This window comes from Diadema setosum, chromosome 19 (genome assembly GCF_964275005.1).
Source record: "Diadema setosum chromosome 19, eeDiaSeto1, whole genome shotgun sequence".
NCBI classification, from domain to species: domain Eukaryota; kingdom Metazoa; phylum Echinodermata; class Echinoidea; order Diadematoida; family Diadematidae; genus Diadema; species Diadema setosum.
Window position 1 is genome coordinate 9714542 of NC_092703.1, and position 18069 is coordinate 9732610.

Below are 18069 nucleotides of genomic sequence, written 5' to 3' on the forward strand. Positions count from 1 at the left end.
CTAATTCAGATTTTTACATTGGTTGTTTCTATCCCTAACTCACCTTTTAGAACTATTTTGAAGTACTAAAGCTGGGTTTTTGTTTTATCTGCAAACTTAATGGTAAATAATGATTTTAATACCCATATGGCGTTCGTGACACTCACTCAAGATGACGCTGAATACTCGATTCCCCAAATGTTGCGTTCACTTTTGATGAATACCAGCGGGGGTAAATGTCTGACTTATTTTTCAAAGGCATTCAGGAAATAAACACACATATACGCACCTACACACACATACACACACACACACACACACACACCCAAACACACGCACACTGTCACACACACACACACACACACATTTACACACATGAATCTCGACCACACATCACCGATTCATAAATGCCATGATAAAACTATGTAGGCACAAGTTGTATACACTTCTAAACATTGTAATTCCATACAGCATGACTGAAAGATTGCTCTTATATACAGCATTTATGATAACCATATGCATCATAACAATTCGTCTAGTTTGCTGATAAAACCCTGCATGTAGTGGATATAAATTCTATATAATACAATATTCGAAACTATTCTGTATCTTGGGAGCTATTTGTCAGAGACTTTTTTTTTATCTTCTTCCAGAGACATTACCCATTATAAGGCCAAGTTTCACGATTTCTTCCAGTAAAATCAATATAATACTACACAGAAGAGGTGTGAGTGAGACGGCGACGAAAATTAATTGAAATTAAGACTGTCAGTTCTTGTTCCCCGTTGGCGCGCTCCGCTTCAGAACTGGTCATTGTCTCATTCACCTTCTAATTCGAGGTTGCCCCTTGTGCATTTGGGTTGAAGTAGCCCTTCTTGCGGACGATGAACCCCCTTTCGATGCAGGAGTAGGCCATGTCGATCAGGGAGTCCTTGGGTTCGTATGGGGTAATACCGAGAACCTGTCGAAGCTGCAATACATACATAAACAGAGAAGTAAATCACTGAAAAAAAAACAACAACGGGGCAGTATTTAAACACAGAAATTCAGTGATATTGATATAATTACGACCATCAACACCACCAATACCGCTAACACCACCACTACCCCAACACCACCAACACCATGCACCAACACCATCAATATACCACCACCCCAACACCACCAACACTTGTTTGTTTGTTCATTTTCCATCTGAGAAGATGGCTGGATAGCCCATATTCAGCTACGTTAAGCTGGTCTTCCATGGGGTCCAGTTGGAGGTGGGGGACCACTTCACCGGGTTAAAACACCCTGCTCTTTGCGATGAATGAATGAAGCGGGATCTTTTACGTGCATGAATTTTTGCTCTCTCATACACGGGACCTCCATTTTATGTCCTATCCGAGGGACAGAGTGTTTTTGCCTCTTGCTAGAGGGGACGGTATGCTCACACACAACATTGCTCAGTCCAAACTCGGGTTCGAACCCGGGCCGCGTGATCGTGAGGCAGACGCGCTACCGACTGAGCCAACTCACCGCCCTCACTATGCACCAACATCATCAATATACCACCACCAACACCAACACCACCAACACCATGCACCAACACCATCAATATACCACCATCACCGCCACCATCAACATCATCAACACCATCAACACCACCAACATATTACACCAACACCATCAATATACCCCACCACCGCCACCATGCACCAACACCGCCGCCAACACCATTAACACCACCAACATCTACCACCACCACTGCCATCACCACCGTCATCAATAGTCGTCAGACTGATAGTAATCACCATGGAGACGGCATTCTCACCCTGGTGTCCTTGAACTCTGTCTGGCAGTCTATGAGTGCGACTGCGTACTTGAGGGCCCGGTCGAACACGCTGGCCACCTGGAGCAGGAGCTTCGGGGCCGTAGTCGTCGGAGGTTTATAACCTGTGGGTTCGATGAGTTCGCGCAAAGTTGTCAGTCACTCTCCTGGTTTTCTGGTGCAATATGCATGTTGGTAGACTTTTACAACTTGATACATAATGAGCTGTATACACGTGTAAATCTTTACACGTTATACTTTGGCCAGTGTAACGTACCCGCTGGTTCCTCAACTTTCTCAAATCGAACCATTAACTATTCAATCCAGAGTGTATTCTGACAACGGTTTGACGAAATATTGTTGGTATTTGAGAATCAGTTTGTACATTGTCCTATTCCCATCAATATAACGTTACAAAGAAAGTGTCCCTGGACAGATGAGTAGAATGAAATTTTCTATAACACCTTACTGCGTTGATTCTGGTAAAATTCACGGTCCATTCAAATGTTAAATTGACAAAAATGCCTATTCAAGTTATGCTAGGGATCAGAAGAAGTAACAATTTACGCCCTTGGTGCTCATATAGCGTAAATGTTTGCAGTCGAAATTTCTCTCACAGTTCAAGCTCCAAGAAAGAAATTAAACGACACCAGGGGGTGTTTCATAAAGCTGTTCGTAAAGTTACGAACAACTTACGAGAGACTGGTGATCAGTTGCGATGTGCTATACTTACTAGAATTTCAATAATTCACCACAAGAACTGATCACCAGTCGCTCGTAAGTCGTTCGTAACTTTACGAACAACTTTATGAAACAGGGCCCAGATAAACTTCGGCGTAAAATGTGGGAAACCATGCTTCTTGGAACAGAGCAACAAGAATTGTCCAATGTCACATCTTAGTTAACGATTTCCTCTTCTTTTTTTTTTCTTTTTTTGGGGGGGGGGGTGATATTTGACTGTCAATACTTCATGTATTGCTTTTGATAAAACACAGAGTTTACTTTTTTCACCTAAATGACGGACATCTTCAGACAAGGAAATAAATAAGATATCGGCGCGTCAAATTGACTTCCATGTGACCTTTATTTGAATGAATAACGAGTTATCTGACATTCGTTTATTGCAATATATTATTGTTATATCAATCATAAAGTCAAGCATTTGCAAGCTATGATTGAAGATGTTAAACCTATTGAATTGCTGTTGCTGTTGTCTTGTCGATAAAACATTGTCACGCGGTTATTCGAGAACAGAATCGCAAAACGAGTAAAGCAAAATAGGACCCCTTTACCTTTGTCCCTGAATTCCTTGGCAAGAATATCCGACATCTCCGAATACCACAGTGTGTAGGGAGACACGATGTGCCGGTGACCTGTCAGTTGATCAAGAACAGCGGGAAAGATATACAGATATATAGATATACATAGCACAGAGAGAATGGGGAGGGGGAAAGGGAGAGCGATCGACTGCTGTATAGATAACGTCTGTCAAGCTAATAACGTTTTAGAATAGATTCAAAACTCTATTGCAACCACAACAAAAGTTTTAAAGTTGTTTTTTCCCTGTTGACTCTCAAACATCATTCTTTTAAGGTCATCACAACAAAGGATCAACTTCGTTTACAGTTCTGTTAGGCTTTTACTTACACTAGTTTTTCACAAACGCAATGGTGAAAACAGGAGACAACCAACTTGAGCACGAAAAGATACTACATAATAAGCTTTTAATCTGCAACAATCTTGATTAATCACTTACGTAACCAAATGAAATTTATATTATCATCATTTTCCCACTTACGTTTGTCTACGCTGATAGTCTTGAAGTTTGATGGGAGGTCTTCTTGATCTTATATTTTTTTAACGTGAGGGCGCCAAAGATCTCATCAGCCACTTGACAACGGTTGCTTTCAAACCCAATATAAATGAGTAACTTCATATGCCTGCTAAAATTGTCATGATTTCGGCATTATAACTACCTACATGTTTCCTCCCTCCAATTTCATTTCTTTTGTCTTATATATGTCTCCTCTGGCATACACTTACGTGCCATGTGTCCCAGATGGTGATGTTCACTCTTCTGAAGTTTCATTATTCCGAATTATTGCACACATATTTCCTATACTTGTCCCCCAATCCAAAAAATGACATAAGGTTTGCTAATACGAATATTTGTCGTATTTTTTTTTTTTGTGAAGTTATTCCCAAGGTGCGATATTCCGAAGGTCTGTGAAAATTCCGAAAATGAAATAAGGTTTGTTATGCCGAAGGTTCGTTAATCCGAACAATTAAATAAGGTTCGTCAGTTTAAAAAAAAATATGGAAAGAAGGTGCGTACGAACGAATCTTCGCAATTAACGAACCTTACTTCATTTTCGGATTGACGAACCTTCGGAACTACGAAACATCACCCGTCCTGGACATCCCTATCCATGTACGGACTCACCCGCCGCTTCTGGCAGTGTCATGGCAACGACGTGGGCTCTGGCCACGTCGCGCACGTCGCAGACGGGAAAGTTGAACCTGAGGAGCAGGGGTGGGTTTCGCTCCATGATCCTGTTTATGATATCCACGCTGGTTCCGGGAGTACCACACAGCACGGGTCCCAGAACGAGGGACGGGTTGATGGTGGCCAGCTCAAATTTGGATCCCTCTGGCACAGGAAAGATTGCGGCAACAATTTTACAATTTGACATCTTAAGGTATTGGTTTGGTTTTAAACTGTCAAAATATGATCTATTTATTTTACATTTTCAGTCAGGCTGTGTCCCCAAACTTTATACTATGAAGGATCAACAGCTAGGTCATGATGTGCAAATTTTGAACAATAATTATAGATAATATATTTCTCGTATTCTGCGGTTTATGTCACTATAAGATTGGATAAGATTGCGACAACATATCTAGAACTGGATTCCGTCAATGAATGACTTCAAAAGTACATCTAAAAATCGAATATATTCTGTCATCAATTTATACTTGCGCCAATGGCAAACTTCCCATGTGCGATTGTTTTGAATGTCCTAGTTGTGTGACAAAGATACAAGGAAATGTGCTTCCTTAATTCTCGATAGAGAAGAAATGGTACAGTCAACCTCTCCCTAATCAAATCCCACGAGAGCTAAGGAAAATTCTCGAATTCGAATTCCACAACAGAATTCATAACATGTCAGTATCCATGCGGGTTAGAATCTTTCTTCGACTTAGCCAATCTTCAACGTATGCGAGATCAACTTCGGAGAGGCTGACTGTGTTAAGCTCGCACCTGGCAGCTTCTCGACAAAGTCCCAGGCAGCCTTCTCGGCCAAAGCCTTGCTCTTCCCGTACGTATCCTTGAGTGGGCTGTCGAGATTTCTCCAGCTGCTCTCGTCAAGTACTGTTCCTTTAGGATTGACCATGTCTGTGGTTTAGAAAGTAAAACAAAACAAAATATTCTCAATCAGTAACCAATTAAAAAAAGAAGGCAAACACACACACACACACACAAACACAAGACGACGACAACAACAACAACAACAACAGCAACAACAACAACGAGGAGATATCATGCCAGGTAATTTCTGGCTTAGCTTCTTGAATGACTGACAAACATCCCCTCCCCACCGAAAAAAAAAAATCCGCATATATTATACAAACGTCATTAAACATGCATTGATACTTGACTGTGAGATTAGTTTACTTTAGATACAAACGCTGCTTCGTTTTGTTTTATTCTTTTATCAAGTACCGAGGGAATTGTCCACTGAATTTTCCAATTAAAAAAAGGTATTACTCATGGCAAAACAAAGGCTTAGATATTTTTGCATTTTAAGTGAAGCGCATTCAATGATCATCATTCAAAATACGTTGCGCGTGATACATATTTATCGCAGTTAGTCATATTGTTTTGATGTAACGTTGAAGTATAGAGACATTTACGTATTGTAATTGATGTCACTGACTGAGACAAAGAAAGAAGTCCTCATCTGCAAACAGTGATCTGGCGGAACCATGGTGGAGACAACATTATTTTTCTCGTACCAGTGACCGCAGCGCAAGAACTCGTGATCACCACCCGCCGAACTCCGCCAACGTCTGCGCACGCCTGGAGTACAGTGAGCGTGCCCTCTACGGCCGGTTTCAGAATTTCGTCGTCGTCTCGCGGATTTTGTGAGGGGAAGGGGCTGGCGGTGTGCAGGACGTGCGTGCACCCTCGGACGGCTCTGAAAGAGGCACGTTTTAAAGGCATAATTTACCTTTTGCAGATGAAACAAAAACCCAGCTTTAGTGCTTCAAAATAGTTCTTAAATAAGCATTAGGAATAGAAACAACCAATGTAAAAAATTGAAGCAGTATAATCAATGTTAAGTATTGTTGAATATACGAAATGTGAACAATAGTTATAATTAAATTGTTTCTAGACTAAATCGTCTACAGTTATGGTTTAATGAGAAACACAGGGATATCTCCCTATATTTTAGGTTTTATTGCAAAATTTTTATATGATAAGATGTTTTGTGATACAACTGACGTACATATATGCATCAAATGTGAGAACTTGAAATTTTTTAAAATCACTGTTCCCAAAGGTAAACTGTACTTTTAAGGTACTGTTTACCATTGGGAGCAGTTATCACATTTTATGATGCACATCTGTTAAGTCTGTTGTATCACAAAACATCCTACATACAAACATTTCGCAATAGAACTTAAGATATAAGGAGAAGTCAAAATTTTTCTCAATAAACCATAACTGTAGACGGTTTATTCCCAAAACAATTTCATTATTGAAAATTTATTTGGACTTTGGACCCGTAGTGCAGTGTAGAGTCTAAAGGAGTACGGAAAACGGTAAATTTTTAATTGTTTTATCCAATATGTATCTTACCTCCTATATTTGATATGTAGTCTGATTAAAGGCATAATAATTTGCAGATGAAACAAAAACCCAGCATAAGTGCTTTAAAATAGTCCTAAAATGTGAGTAAGGCATTGAAATAACCACTGTAAAAATTTGAATCGGTATAATCGATGTTAAGTATTGTTATACACAAAATGTGAACAAGAGTTATATAAAGATGTTTCCAGACTAAGCCGTCTACAGCTATGGTTTGCTGAGAACAATACTGATATCTCCTTGTATTTTAGTCTTTATTGCGAAAAATTTATATGGTAGGATGTTTTGTGATACAACAGACCTACACATATGCATCAAATGTGATATTTTGAAAACAATTTTAAATCACTGCCCCCAAAGGTAAACTGGACCTTTAAGCATTCACATTTAAACCAGAAACCAAGAATCATTATGCATGCCATTTTTAAGCTGAATTTCGAAGTAACCTTGTCCGTCGTAAAAATGCTAAGGCAGGATCGACATTTGCCTAGTCCCACCTAATTAATTATCTGTCTGACTGTCTTACCCGTACTTCTATGGGCCCACAGTGAATGTTTATTCTGTGCAAGACGTACGTAACATTTTTTATATCCTACATTATTATTGTATGATCAGCTGAACTACTCTACCAATTCAGAACTTTATACGGAAACAAGAAAAAATGCCAGATACTCGTGGAAGCAACAGAACCTCAAACGAAACCAGAAAATGGCATCGGAAACAAGCCTGCGCCCTCTGCCGATAGTGACCTTGAAACCCATGCCCTTCTAAGTCGTATTGAGAGTGTTGCTGAGTCTGCTGTTGGGAGGGCGATGGAAAGAAAAAAGAACCACTGAAGTTTTATCAGCACATGTAGAGGAGAGAGAAATGCTTTCGAGAAATCTTGGATGAGAGGTTGGCATCCCTACACGAACTGGAGTTTCCTCTCGACAAAAAACAAAAACAAAACAAAAAAAAAAAACCCTCCAAAACAACCAGCAGGCTTCAAAAGCAAAATGTTGAGATCACTAGCGAAACCTGACCTTACACTTCACGTCGCAGAATCATCTTGAATAATATAAGCTTAGAAACAACATCAGGATCCTTGGCGTCGAGGAAAAACCTAACGAAGTTACTGACAGCATTGTGTGCGACATTGCTTCTCGTCTCGATGTCCGCTTTTCTCCTCAGGACATCGGCAGGTGTCATCGAGTAAGACGAAGAAATCAGCAATCCTCTGATACCAGCACGTATGCTGGTGCTGCACAGAAGGCTCCACTATGCCCCGTTATTGTAAAACTCCATTCATACAAATTTAAACATGAGTTTCTTAAAAAAAAAAAAAACAAAGACGGAAATTGCAAGAGACAGGGATTGTATATAGTAGTTGAGGATCTGACCAAGCACAGTTAGAGATCTCCTCCATCAAATTTCCAAACATCCACATGTTTCCTCGTCATGGTACGTGGATGGGAGTATATTTGCCAGTATGTGCAAAGCCTCAAATGGTCGTGAAACTAGGAAACTAGAAAACCGCAGATATCCGGAGCTCTGACCCCCCCTCCATCTGAGACGTAATCATGATCATGCTGTAACATGTACAGCTTGTCTATCATTGTCTGTAATTCATACTTTTATGGTTTCTGGTTTTAGCCAATTTACAACATTATACATCATTTCAAAACCAAATTTAATGAGTGTATTAGTTTGTCTATTGTTGCCTGAGTTTGATTGTGTGACTGTGTGTGTGTGTGTGTGTGCGTATGTGTGGTTAGCGTCATATTTTCGATATGCCTTCTATCAATAACTATCAAACGACTGTAAATCAGTGGCGAATCCAAATGGGGCGCACCGGGCGCGCGCCCCCTCTTTGTTTTTTGCTAAAATAAAAGAAATAAAAGTAAAAAAAAAAATGGAGGTGGGGTGGCGCCTCCTTTAATTTTGTAAAGGCGCCTCCCCTTTTGACGGAATTCCTAGATCCGCCCCTGGTATGGATATAACTGCATTTACTAATATTGCTTGTCATTTGATTTGCTTAAAACTGGAAGTGATACTATTGATAAATGTCTTTACTTGCCTGAAGAATTAAACAATCATTCTCTACAACAGCTGAGGTTAAATGAAAAAAAAAAAAAAAAAAACGTAATACATTTTCCTGTATGCATGTAAATACAAGTATCGAAAGCACTGGAAACATATTGATTATGTCATATTTCTTCTTCACGCCTTTAATTTAGTGCAATAGAGATTACAGAGACATGACAATTTGATTTTTGTTACATTGATGTTTTTTATTTTTATTGTAATGATGGTGAAGAAAGAAGAGGATGTTTAGTTGAAATTTTTATTAGCAATGATTTAGATTTTATACACAGATCTGAAATAGACATTACTATAATTCAGAATTTGTACGAAGTGCTTTTGTTAAAGTTAAAACTGGCCGTAAGAATATAATTGTTGGTGTAATTCAAACACCTCCAGGTTGTTCATTTAACACTTTTTAGAATCATTAAACCAAATTTTGAAAATTGTAAATGCTGTAAATAAAAATATATATGTAGATTTTGATATTAGTCTTATTACTTCTTCTACTTGTTTATATGTTAATGATTTTTTTGATGTTTTTACTGTCAGTTCTATGTATCCAATGATCTATTTTCCCATTCGTATAACAACAACAACAAAAAAAAAGCTCGTTGCTAGACAATTTTTTTCAAGTAACCTCGATCATATTTTATCAAGGGTCGATTGATCCTGCATAGCTGCAGACATAAGTGACCATTTACCTTTTTTTTTTTTCATTCAAATGAAGGAAATTAAAGCAAGAGGGTTTATCCTGAATACATTATTAGAAAACGTGATTTATGCGAAGCAAATGTTGACAAATTTGTGGATAAAATATCGAAAGTAAAATGGATCATCGGACATGAAGACCCAACCCATAGTTATAATTGTTTTTACATCAATTTCACGAATGCTACAATGATTGCTCTCCAATAAAGGCCGTAACACCAGGTAAAAGGTCGAAAAAACAAATCTTGGTAGTTACGCAAGATGTGCAAGAGGAAAATGTTACTCTACAAAATATACCATAAAAACTGTACAGAATACAGAAGTGCGGTGTACATAAAACACAAAACATTAATATTCATGATATGACAATAAAATGATTGTGATGAAATGATTTTATTTTTCTTAATTAAGTAGATGAAATCATCACACTTCTTCTGGTGGAATGCACTAAATTACTGTAGGACCTACTTGCAGTTTAACTGGAAATTCCATGCTAGCATGAAGTTAACTGGAAGTATAAAAAAAATTGAAATAAATTGGCATGATACTGTTAGTATCATATGACAAGTTTTAAAGTTACTTTAGCTCCAGCAAGCAATACACTTTAAACGAAGATGTTCATTGAATGAGACAATGATGTCATCTTTCACTACCTCATTATAGCTATATGAATGAATCTTACAAGTACCAAATTGATCAATTTACTCTATTTCCCTGCCCCACAGAAGTAATCAACTCTTATTCAATGATATGTATATATATACAGAAGACATGTATATAATGTTAAATAACAAATTGTAGATATTTACATATTTTCAATAATCATATCAATGACAATAATATAAATAATGCAATATTAATTGTTTCTGTTATCACCATTATTATCTCTTTTATCTCTTTTTTTTTTGGCGTCTGTAAGTTATGCTACATCAAATTCAATTTGATAATTTAGGATTTAATGGAGTATATTAGTCCAGTACAGTGCATAATAAACTTGACCTATTTACTATTATACAATTTCACTTGATATCTGTAAGTTATGTTTAATCGAATTCAAAACGCACCTATAAAAATGCTTAATTTCAGTTTCAACAAATCAGCCTAGTTACGTGTTGTGTGGTTTCATTAGCAAACAAACAAACTTAGTTCGATGAATGCAACCTTCGGCGCTGTTTCCTGCCACTGGCTGCCTGGTGTGTACCAAAGGTGAATACTTCAATGGGGATAGGTGTGAAGTGTGTATCGGCTGCGGAACCGGGGGAGGAGAGTTGCTGGGGGCTGCAGCCCCTCCCCCCTTCCCCCCCCCCCCCACCACCACCAATACCCGTGTAGGGGGGGGGTAGGAGAGTGGAGGCGGAGGGAAGGGGGTATCAGTGACCTTGACCTTCTCCCAGGTCCCACAGCGCCCCCATTCCCCCCCCCCCCCCCAAAAAAAAAAAAAAAATGTTCGGGGGCGGGGGCTATTTTATTTTGTGTAAATATTATCTGCTACCTGACGCGCTAAATGGCACCTGATTATAAAATGGACGTCCAAGTCCACGGTCACAGCGAGCGGCGATAGAGAGCTATTGTCCCTGAGGTCGCGTACTGCGTACCTTGTTTGTGAGCATTTTATCGTACCAGCAGCCACTATAATGAAATAATTATATGCACTTCGCCAACAAGTGCGTGATAATTCTCCCGTGACTGTGTTTGCTCTTGATGGACTATAATTTTGAAGAGGGAAAATTCCTAGATCCCAACCTGATCACTGCTACCACAATTACCTATCATACATATCATGTAACTAAACTAATCAGCTACCTATGATTATGAAAACATGAAACACCTCCCATGCATTGCATAATCAGCCATTGGACTGAAGTAAAAAAAAAAAAAAAAAAAAAAAAAAAAAACTTTGATTAACCACTTAAACCTTGAACCCTCTTGTTGGTACTTTAGACTAATATCATATCAAACCTGCTTTGTTTCCTATCGTGTAGCCAATGTGCCTCATTGTGACGTTCGATTGTGTATTACTCAGGTCCTACCGTGTATTGCGTATACCAGTGGAGAAAAGTTATTGGAAACTTTCGGCATAATCTCGTCCGTGCTCATAGTTACCTCTCCGGAAGACCAAATTCGTCATACTTTTCAAAAAGATTCAAACCCACATTATCAAATAATCGTAATATAATATGATGGTATATCTCTACTATGTAAAATTGTTCTCTTTCACATCAAAACACTATTTAATGAAATTCTTATTTGAATTGCATCCTATATCAGGCCCATTATCACAATGAAATCAATAATCTAATGAACAAAAATACCATGTATCATACCATGTATACAAAATCGATATAAAATTCTGCATAAATCTCAGAAAAGGTTATCTTCATCAACTTCAGCTAATCAATATCTGCTTGATTTTTACACAAACACCTGTCCTGCTAAATCACATTCTTTTTGACATACTTTTTTTTTGCAAATCATGCCATATTATGCAAAAGTTATATAAAACTATAAATCTTAGAAAACACACACAAACATACACACCCTCACACACCCGCTCACACACACAACACATGCACAAACGCACATACCCACTAAAACACATTGTAACCAGTCAAAAGCGCTTTTCTCACAGGGTACACGAATCATATAATTGGGAGTAGCTCACTCTTTCCATCCTTGCGTTTTGGTCAAGTCGGCTTCCACCAGCTCCAGTTCATGGGCAGCACTGGGGCAGAGTCCCTTCAATGGTGCCACCTTCTTTGGGTTAGTTAGACTCCTCACAGTCCCTCGAACCTTGTAGCCGGCCTCCAGGAGTTGCTTCACAATGTGAGTGGCTATGTAGCCCGACGAGCCCGTCACCAAAACCTCTGTTAGCGGTAGATAATTATCAAATATGAGCACCTGCCTCCTTTTTTAAGATGATGTTAATGATATCATGCTCCCTATAAGAGGGCTATACTGACATTGTTGTTATCAAGATTACCCATGCATTGCCAGGTACCCATTTATACCTGCGTCAAGAGGGATGCGGATGAACTCACCGGGCGGGATTCGAACCCCAGACCTTCTGTTTTAAAAGCCAGAAGCGTATTCACGACGCCACTGTTAGACGCGGTGTGGTTTGTGAGGGTAGAGTCAGTTGGTATTAATAGTGATCGTTGATGGTGTTTAATGAAGGAATCGTTTCATGCTTCACATCTTAATCTGTGCATGCATCATGTAGAAATATGAAGCACATGCGATAGGCAGTATGTTGTTGTTGTTGTGGGTTTTTTTTTTTGCAAATAGCCACCGAAGACAATCAAATTCAAAACAACTTAGAAGGCATTTTAGATCTTGGCCAGACCAAAGCTGTTTAAACCACGTAGACTGGTAACTGATACAGAACATAATATGTATGGTATAGAATTATGTATATAACTGAATGATTATTACTCTTCCCCTCTCGTAAGCCAATCGACCAAGCCACTCGCCCAAGCCACTCGCACAATTTCTAAAATTATATGCCGTTATATTTGCTATTTTCAGAAGATATTGCGCCTCTATATCTCACATAATATGTCAGGTGTATAATATACTGTCTAGTTATAAAACAACTACCATTAGCCTATCTACACAGAACTTATGCTCAGAGAATCAACGTATTTTTAGAAGAAAATTGCCTACCTAAGGCAGGTCTTCATAAACACAAAAGAAAGAAAGAAAGAGAGACTAAACAACCTGCCTGTATACATTATAGCAGCAAGCACTCCCATACAGACAGGTACATGTAGTATATAACTCATTAACTTACTTGAAATGACACCAGAGGAGTGGGAATATATTCTTACTTACTAATTGTGTCGTCTGCTGTCGCCATCCCAAATTTTAATCCAAGAGCTCGATAAATGAAGACAAGGTTATGGTGAAAGTGTAGTTACACCATGTCCCTAGTAAATTTACTCCGCCTGTGCAGACTCTATGAGCGGAAAGCCGCAACTGCAAACAGTATGTATACCGTGATGTGAAAAATGCAATAGCGCGACACGGAATTGTACGCGCCTGACACCCTCTGTTGTTTGACACGAGAAAGCTGGTCATAACATGATTGTGAGCTAAGCCCCACAGTCTTTTCAGGCGATTTGATTGTTCTCTACCGAGCTCATATCAGGGGGTCTTCAAAGAGCCTTTGATATCGATCGCAAGTGTGTTGAACAGTTCCTCAGCTTCTCAATTTTAATCCGAACTATACTTTGTTCTTAACAAAGAATAAAGAACAATCCGAAAAATACCGAGTGTAGAAAAGCATTACGTGGGAGACTTCCCTATCTTTTCGCCAGATCTTTCCATGATAAAGGTCAGATTAAGTTGATTTGCCAGTGGGTTTTTTTTTTTCTCTAACAGATTTTATGTCAAAGTGAACTTGACTGCCTGTTAGAATCATGCAAGCAAACCAGAGTCCAAGACGTTAGTGTCAATAGAAAAACAGTGTACGTATACGATATGTCAATAGACGGAGAAGAGATTTGTTTTTCCTTGCATGATTTTCTTTCTTTTTCCTTTTTTTTCCCGTTTTTTTTTTCCCCTCAGATCAAAGCTATGTGAATGTTAACTTTAAATCAACTCACATACTGACTGACCAGGAATCCTCTTCCATGATAATGATGACAATAATAATGATGATAATAATAATGATGATGATAATGATGATAATAACAACAATAATGATAATATCAGAGAGACAAGAGTGATTACATACATATTTTTCATATATTTTTTTTCAGCTCAGAATCAACTCAATCAATTCTGAATGTTGTGACATAATTGTCTCATTTTTATGTTTTTGTAAAAAAAAAGAAAAACAAAGCAAAAACAAAATAAGAAAATACATCATTTGGATACAGGAAGTAACTGAATTGAAATGACAATGAAATATCTGACAGACAGGAGCAAAATGCAGAAAGAAATATCATATCGGCAGAAGCAACTTGTCACCAGATCACAATCATGATGTGATCTGGCCAGTCCAACTATTAACATGATTAACCCGCTCCTTACGGGAGCCTGCTGTACCAGATTCCCGTGGCGTCAACTGATAAAAATTAGAACCCGGTATACCAGGTTCCCAAAATAAATATTATAGACAAGATTGTTTGCATTCTGTCATGCTGCCAAGAAAACTCGGTTTGATAAAGAGACCATCAATATTTATTTTCTTTCTGTATGAAAATTTTGAGTATCGCAATATCATTTAGCTTTTTTTCCAAAGTAATGCGCGCTTGTTTTGCCATAAAATGTAAATAGCGATCAAGGCTGAACTCAGTAGATTTCTGTGTTCGCTAACCCCATTCAGGTACCTCTTTTGTGTATAACAAAAGAGTTGTGAGCCCATCAGCGCACACTGTATTCATACCTTGTGCCCGATCGAAATTCTGCATTGTGTATTGGCACATGAAGTTGACCGTGGAAATTGGGTATATGTGTACCGCTCGACTGCTTTCGCGCAGGTGGATTACCAACCTGTCCGTTCTCTATCGACGTGAAAAAAGAATCTCTTTTGCAACGGAGGCACTCGTAGAATTGCGTGAGGAACGGAAGTCACTTGCTGTTTTGAGTACTCGTCTCCCTCCCTCTCTCCTTCCCTCTCTCCATTTCCCTCCATCTCTCTCTCTCTCCCTCCCTCTCTTTCTCTCCCTTAAAGTGTTTCTTAAGGTTATGGCACCCACCGTAATAGGATTGCTTAAAATATTTTATCTTGTTTTCTTTTTAATATTTCAGCCATTCCAAGACCAATTTTCATCAAATAAACTTTAAATTCCCCCTAGAATGGAATGTTCGGTAAAATTTCAAAAGTGGTTTCTTGGTATCTCGCAAAAAGTTAAAAGCTCAATCCTGATCTCCACCAGGTACTATACCATCCCTTTAACAATATTATGATATACTTGTGCATCGATTTTCTTCAATTTTGCAGCCAACATCACACGCATTTACTAGTAAGTATGTAACCTCTTCCACTCTCCGACATAATGATTCCGTATATCGTTTAAAAAGTAGCTTCTAAACTAGACGGATCTGAATCCTTCATCATAAGATTTTTATATTTTATTTCAATCTTATTTTCTTTTCTTTTTTTACCTCACACTTGCTTTGTAACGTTGTAATTTGTGAAGTTACTTTATGTCTATATAAAAGAAGCTATGATGGAAAAGAAAGGTTAATAACCATATCAATGCTTTTTATCGCCGTATATACGCTCGGTGTTCTAAAAGGTCAACTTCAGACAAGTACAAGAAAAAGTAGATAACCCGCTGTGCTAGAAACAATGAAGGAAATCTTCTTTTCAAAGGCGTTGTCATCACAAAAGCCATAAGCGAGCTCATGGCTGACTGCCTGCTGAGTTCTCATCCAAATTTGATCGCATTATAGACAAAAGGAGACAGTCGTCGTTTTTAGTCATTAAAGTATTGAAAAGGTGAAGATTGCTCTTGACCTTTTTTTAAGACGCTTGTAGTTGCATATCTACATCTGCTTAGTTTTAAACATCGACAAAAAAAAAATGACAGTATCAGTCAGGAAAACAATTGAAAAGCAGATTACATCAGCTCAACTTCAATTTGAAAAGGCGACGTTCAGATATCTATAAAGAGTGCCAAAGGGAAGAAAAATCGTAGAATTCTGAAATAAAGGTGGAAAGGAAGAACGGAGTGGGAAAAAGAAAGAAAGAGAGAGAAAACTGAATGAAACTGTCTTCGTGCTGAAGTGACAACAAAATCACCCTTACTTTCATTCAAAGAAAAACAAAAAAAAATAAAAAAGGGAAGAAAGAGTTATACAAACGTTCAAGGAAACTTTATCTTTAAATTTTTCATATCAGGTCAGTTGGTGGGCAGGCGCAGTGTGTTTTCCGCAATGATGACGGCGCTTTTGCCATTTTTCTCTATCTTATTTTATTTCTTTTTTTATAGTCGACGAAAGATATAAATGCGATAATCCAAGCTATATAGGAGGTATGAACTTACATCGATGTATCCGTGGGACCTGTCTGCTTTGCAGCCATAACTCTCGGTGAGTATATGCTATACACTATTTACTTCGAAATTTTGATTCGAAAAAGTACTCGAGGATATGAATGTTTACGTCCCAAAACTGTCATAGAACATAGAATGACATTATGCTACTCCAAATTACTAGACTGCTGGTTAAAATTCTCTGTAGGGCTCTTCATCGCCCACGTTGCACATTACGGAGGCTGGCGCCCGATGGGTCATAGCGAAAAGTAAATGGGATCCCAAAATCTCGCTGTATAAAATTGTCGGTGTAGAATTGCACTATTCATGGGATCAATAGCTTCAACCTCGAAATTCTAAATCAAATTTTCATTAATTAACGCTATACATGCCAAAATATGACCCTTTCATAACTATGCGAGTTACTCGAACATCATCATCATCATTCTATAATTCATTTTAATCCGTGGGCAAGAAGACTCTGAATTTCGCATAAATTCATCAACTTCATGACACATGATTCATGTGTTATTGAAAGATACCACGTATAAATCCTTTCGGACGTGTCTTTCATTCCCACAATTGGTTGTTGTTGTTGTTGTTTAATTTTGTTTTCTGTCGACGTTTGGCGGTTGATTTTGTTGTTGTTTACATACAAATAATTATCTCAGAATGTCGTTTCTGAACGATGACACAAATAATAATATTATGATTCGCTTCTAGATGAAATTGAATGATTATATTTTTTTCTCATGCTTTTCATGTCGTCAGCTGTAATCACTCGTGCGTACCTTCGTAGAATATGGCTGGGAGCATCGTTCGTGTTTTCATTACGTTTATGCTGCTAAGAGGACACCACCAAGCCACCGGTAAGGACACCGAAACACACCTCGAGGTGGAAAGTGCATCGCTTGCTCCTCCGTCGACTGCCGATGTCACGTCAGTGGATCCCCCAGTCAAGATTTCAACCGTTTCGATGGGGTCTCTTCATCCAAATCATCTTCATCTCCTAAAGAATCGGGGAGAAATGTATCTCACAACTTTGCTGGAAGAACTTGTAACTCAAAGTTACGAAAGTAAAGATGTCTTGACGAACCCCACAGATGAGGGTCATCTCGATGCGCCAGGAGACATAAAAGGGGTGGAGCCAATATGGGCGTGGCAGTCAATGACCTGGACGTGGATCACGGTTGCTCAGACGACGACTGCAGTGCTGGGGATCATTGGCAACGGCCTAGTCATCTACGTCGTCTTCCGAAGAAGACACAAACGTCGCTCAAGCGACACCTTGGTCGGAGCGCTGGCCGTCGCCGACTTTTTACGTCCGTCTTCATGATTCCTCTCCCGTATCAAGCGTCTATAGTTCCTGCCTCGTGGTTTGGAAACCTGTATTGTAAGGTGGTATATACGTCACTTTTCATGTGGCTTTCTATCAATGCATCAATACTTACTCTAACTCTGATACCACTCGAGATGTATCTTGCCATAGCGTTTCCACTCAAGTTTAAGATGGTAATAACGCGCAAGAGGGTTATGCGTTCCATCATACTCGTATGGCTCTGTGCAAGTGCGATGTGCTTTGACATCGTTATCTTACCGAAAGCAGAAGGAGGGGAATGTGTTCCAAATTATTTGTCTGTCAGTACGCAACG

The 18069-nt window shown here is 38.8% G+C and overlaps 1 protein-coding gene across 1 annotated transcript; it reads right to left on the reverse strand.

The window, feature by feature from the left end:
• Positions 1-808: 808 nt before the first annotated feature.
• LOC140242877 (uncharacterized) lies at positions 809-13290 on the reverse strand. The gene is made up of 8 exons (XM_072322623.1): positions 13266-13290; positions 12097-12298; positions 5807-5988; positions 5052-5186; positions 4233-4439; positions 3082-3162; positions 1793-1914; positions 809-949 (listed from the first exon to the last, which is right to left on the reverse strand). Exons 1-8 carry the CDS (start codon positions 13288-13290, stop codon positions 809-811), a joined length of 1095 nt encoding a protein of 364 aa, XP_072178724.1.
• Positions 13291-18069: the final 4779 nt, after the last annotated feature.

Excerpts from the sequence above, each read along its gene's own strand:
- LOC140242877 (XM_072322623.1), bottom strand. The coding sequence starts at position 13,290 with ATGGCGACAGCAGACGACACAATTA. Across the intron at positions 5,989-12,096 it reads AAAACGCAAGGATGGAAAGA|AGCCGTCCGAGGGTGCACGC; the intron begins GTGAGCTACTCC and ends TGCCTCTTTCAG. Across the intron at positions 950-1,792 it reads CAGAGTTCAAGGACACCAGG|CTTCGACAGGTTCTCGGTAT; the intron begins GTGAGAATGCCG and ends TATGTATTGCAG.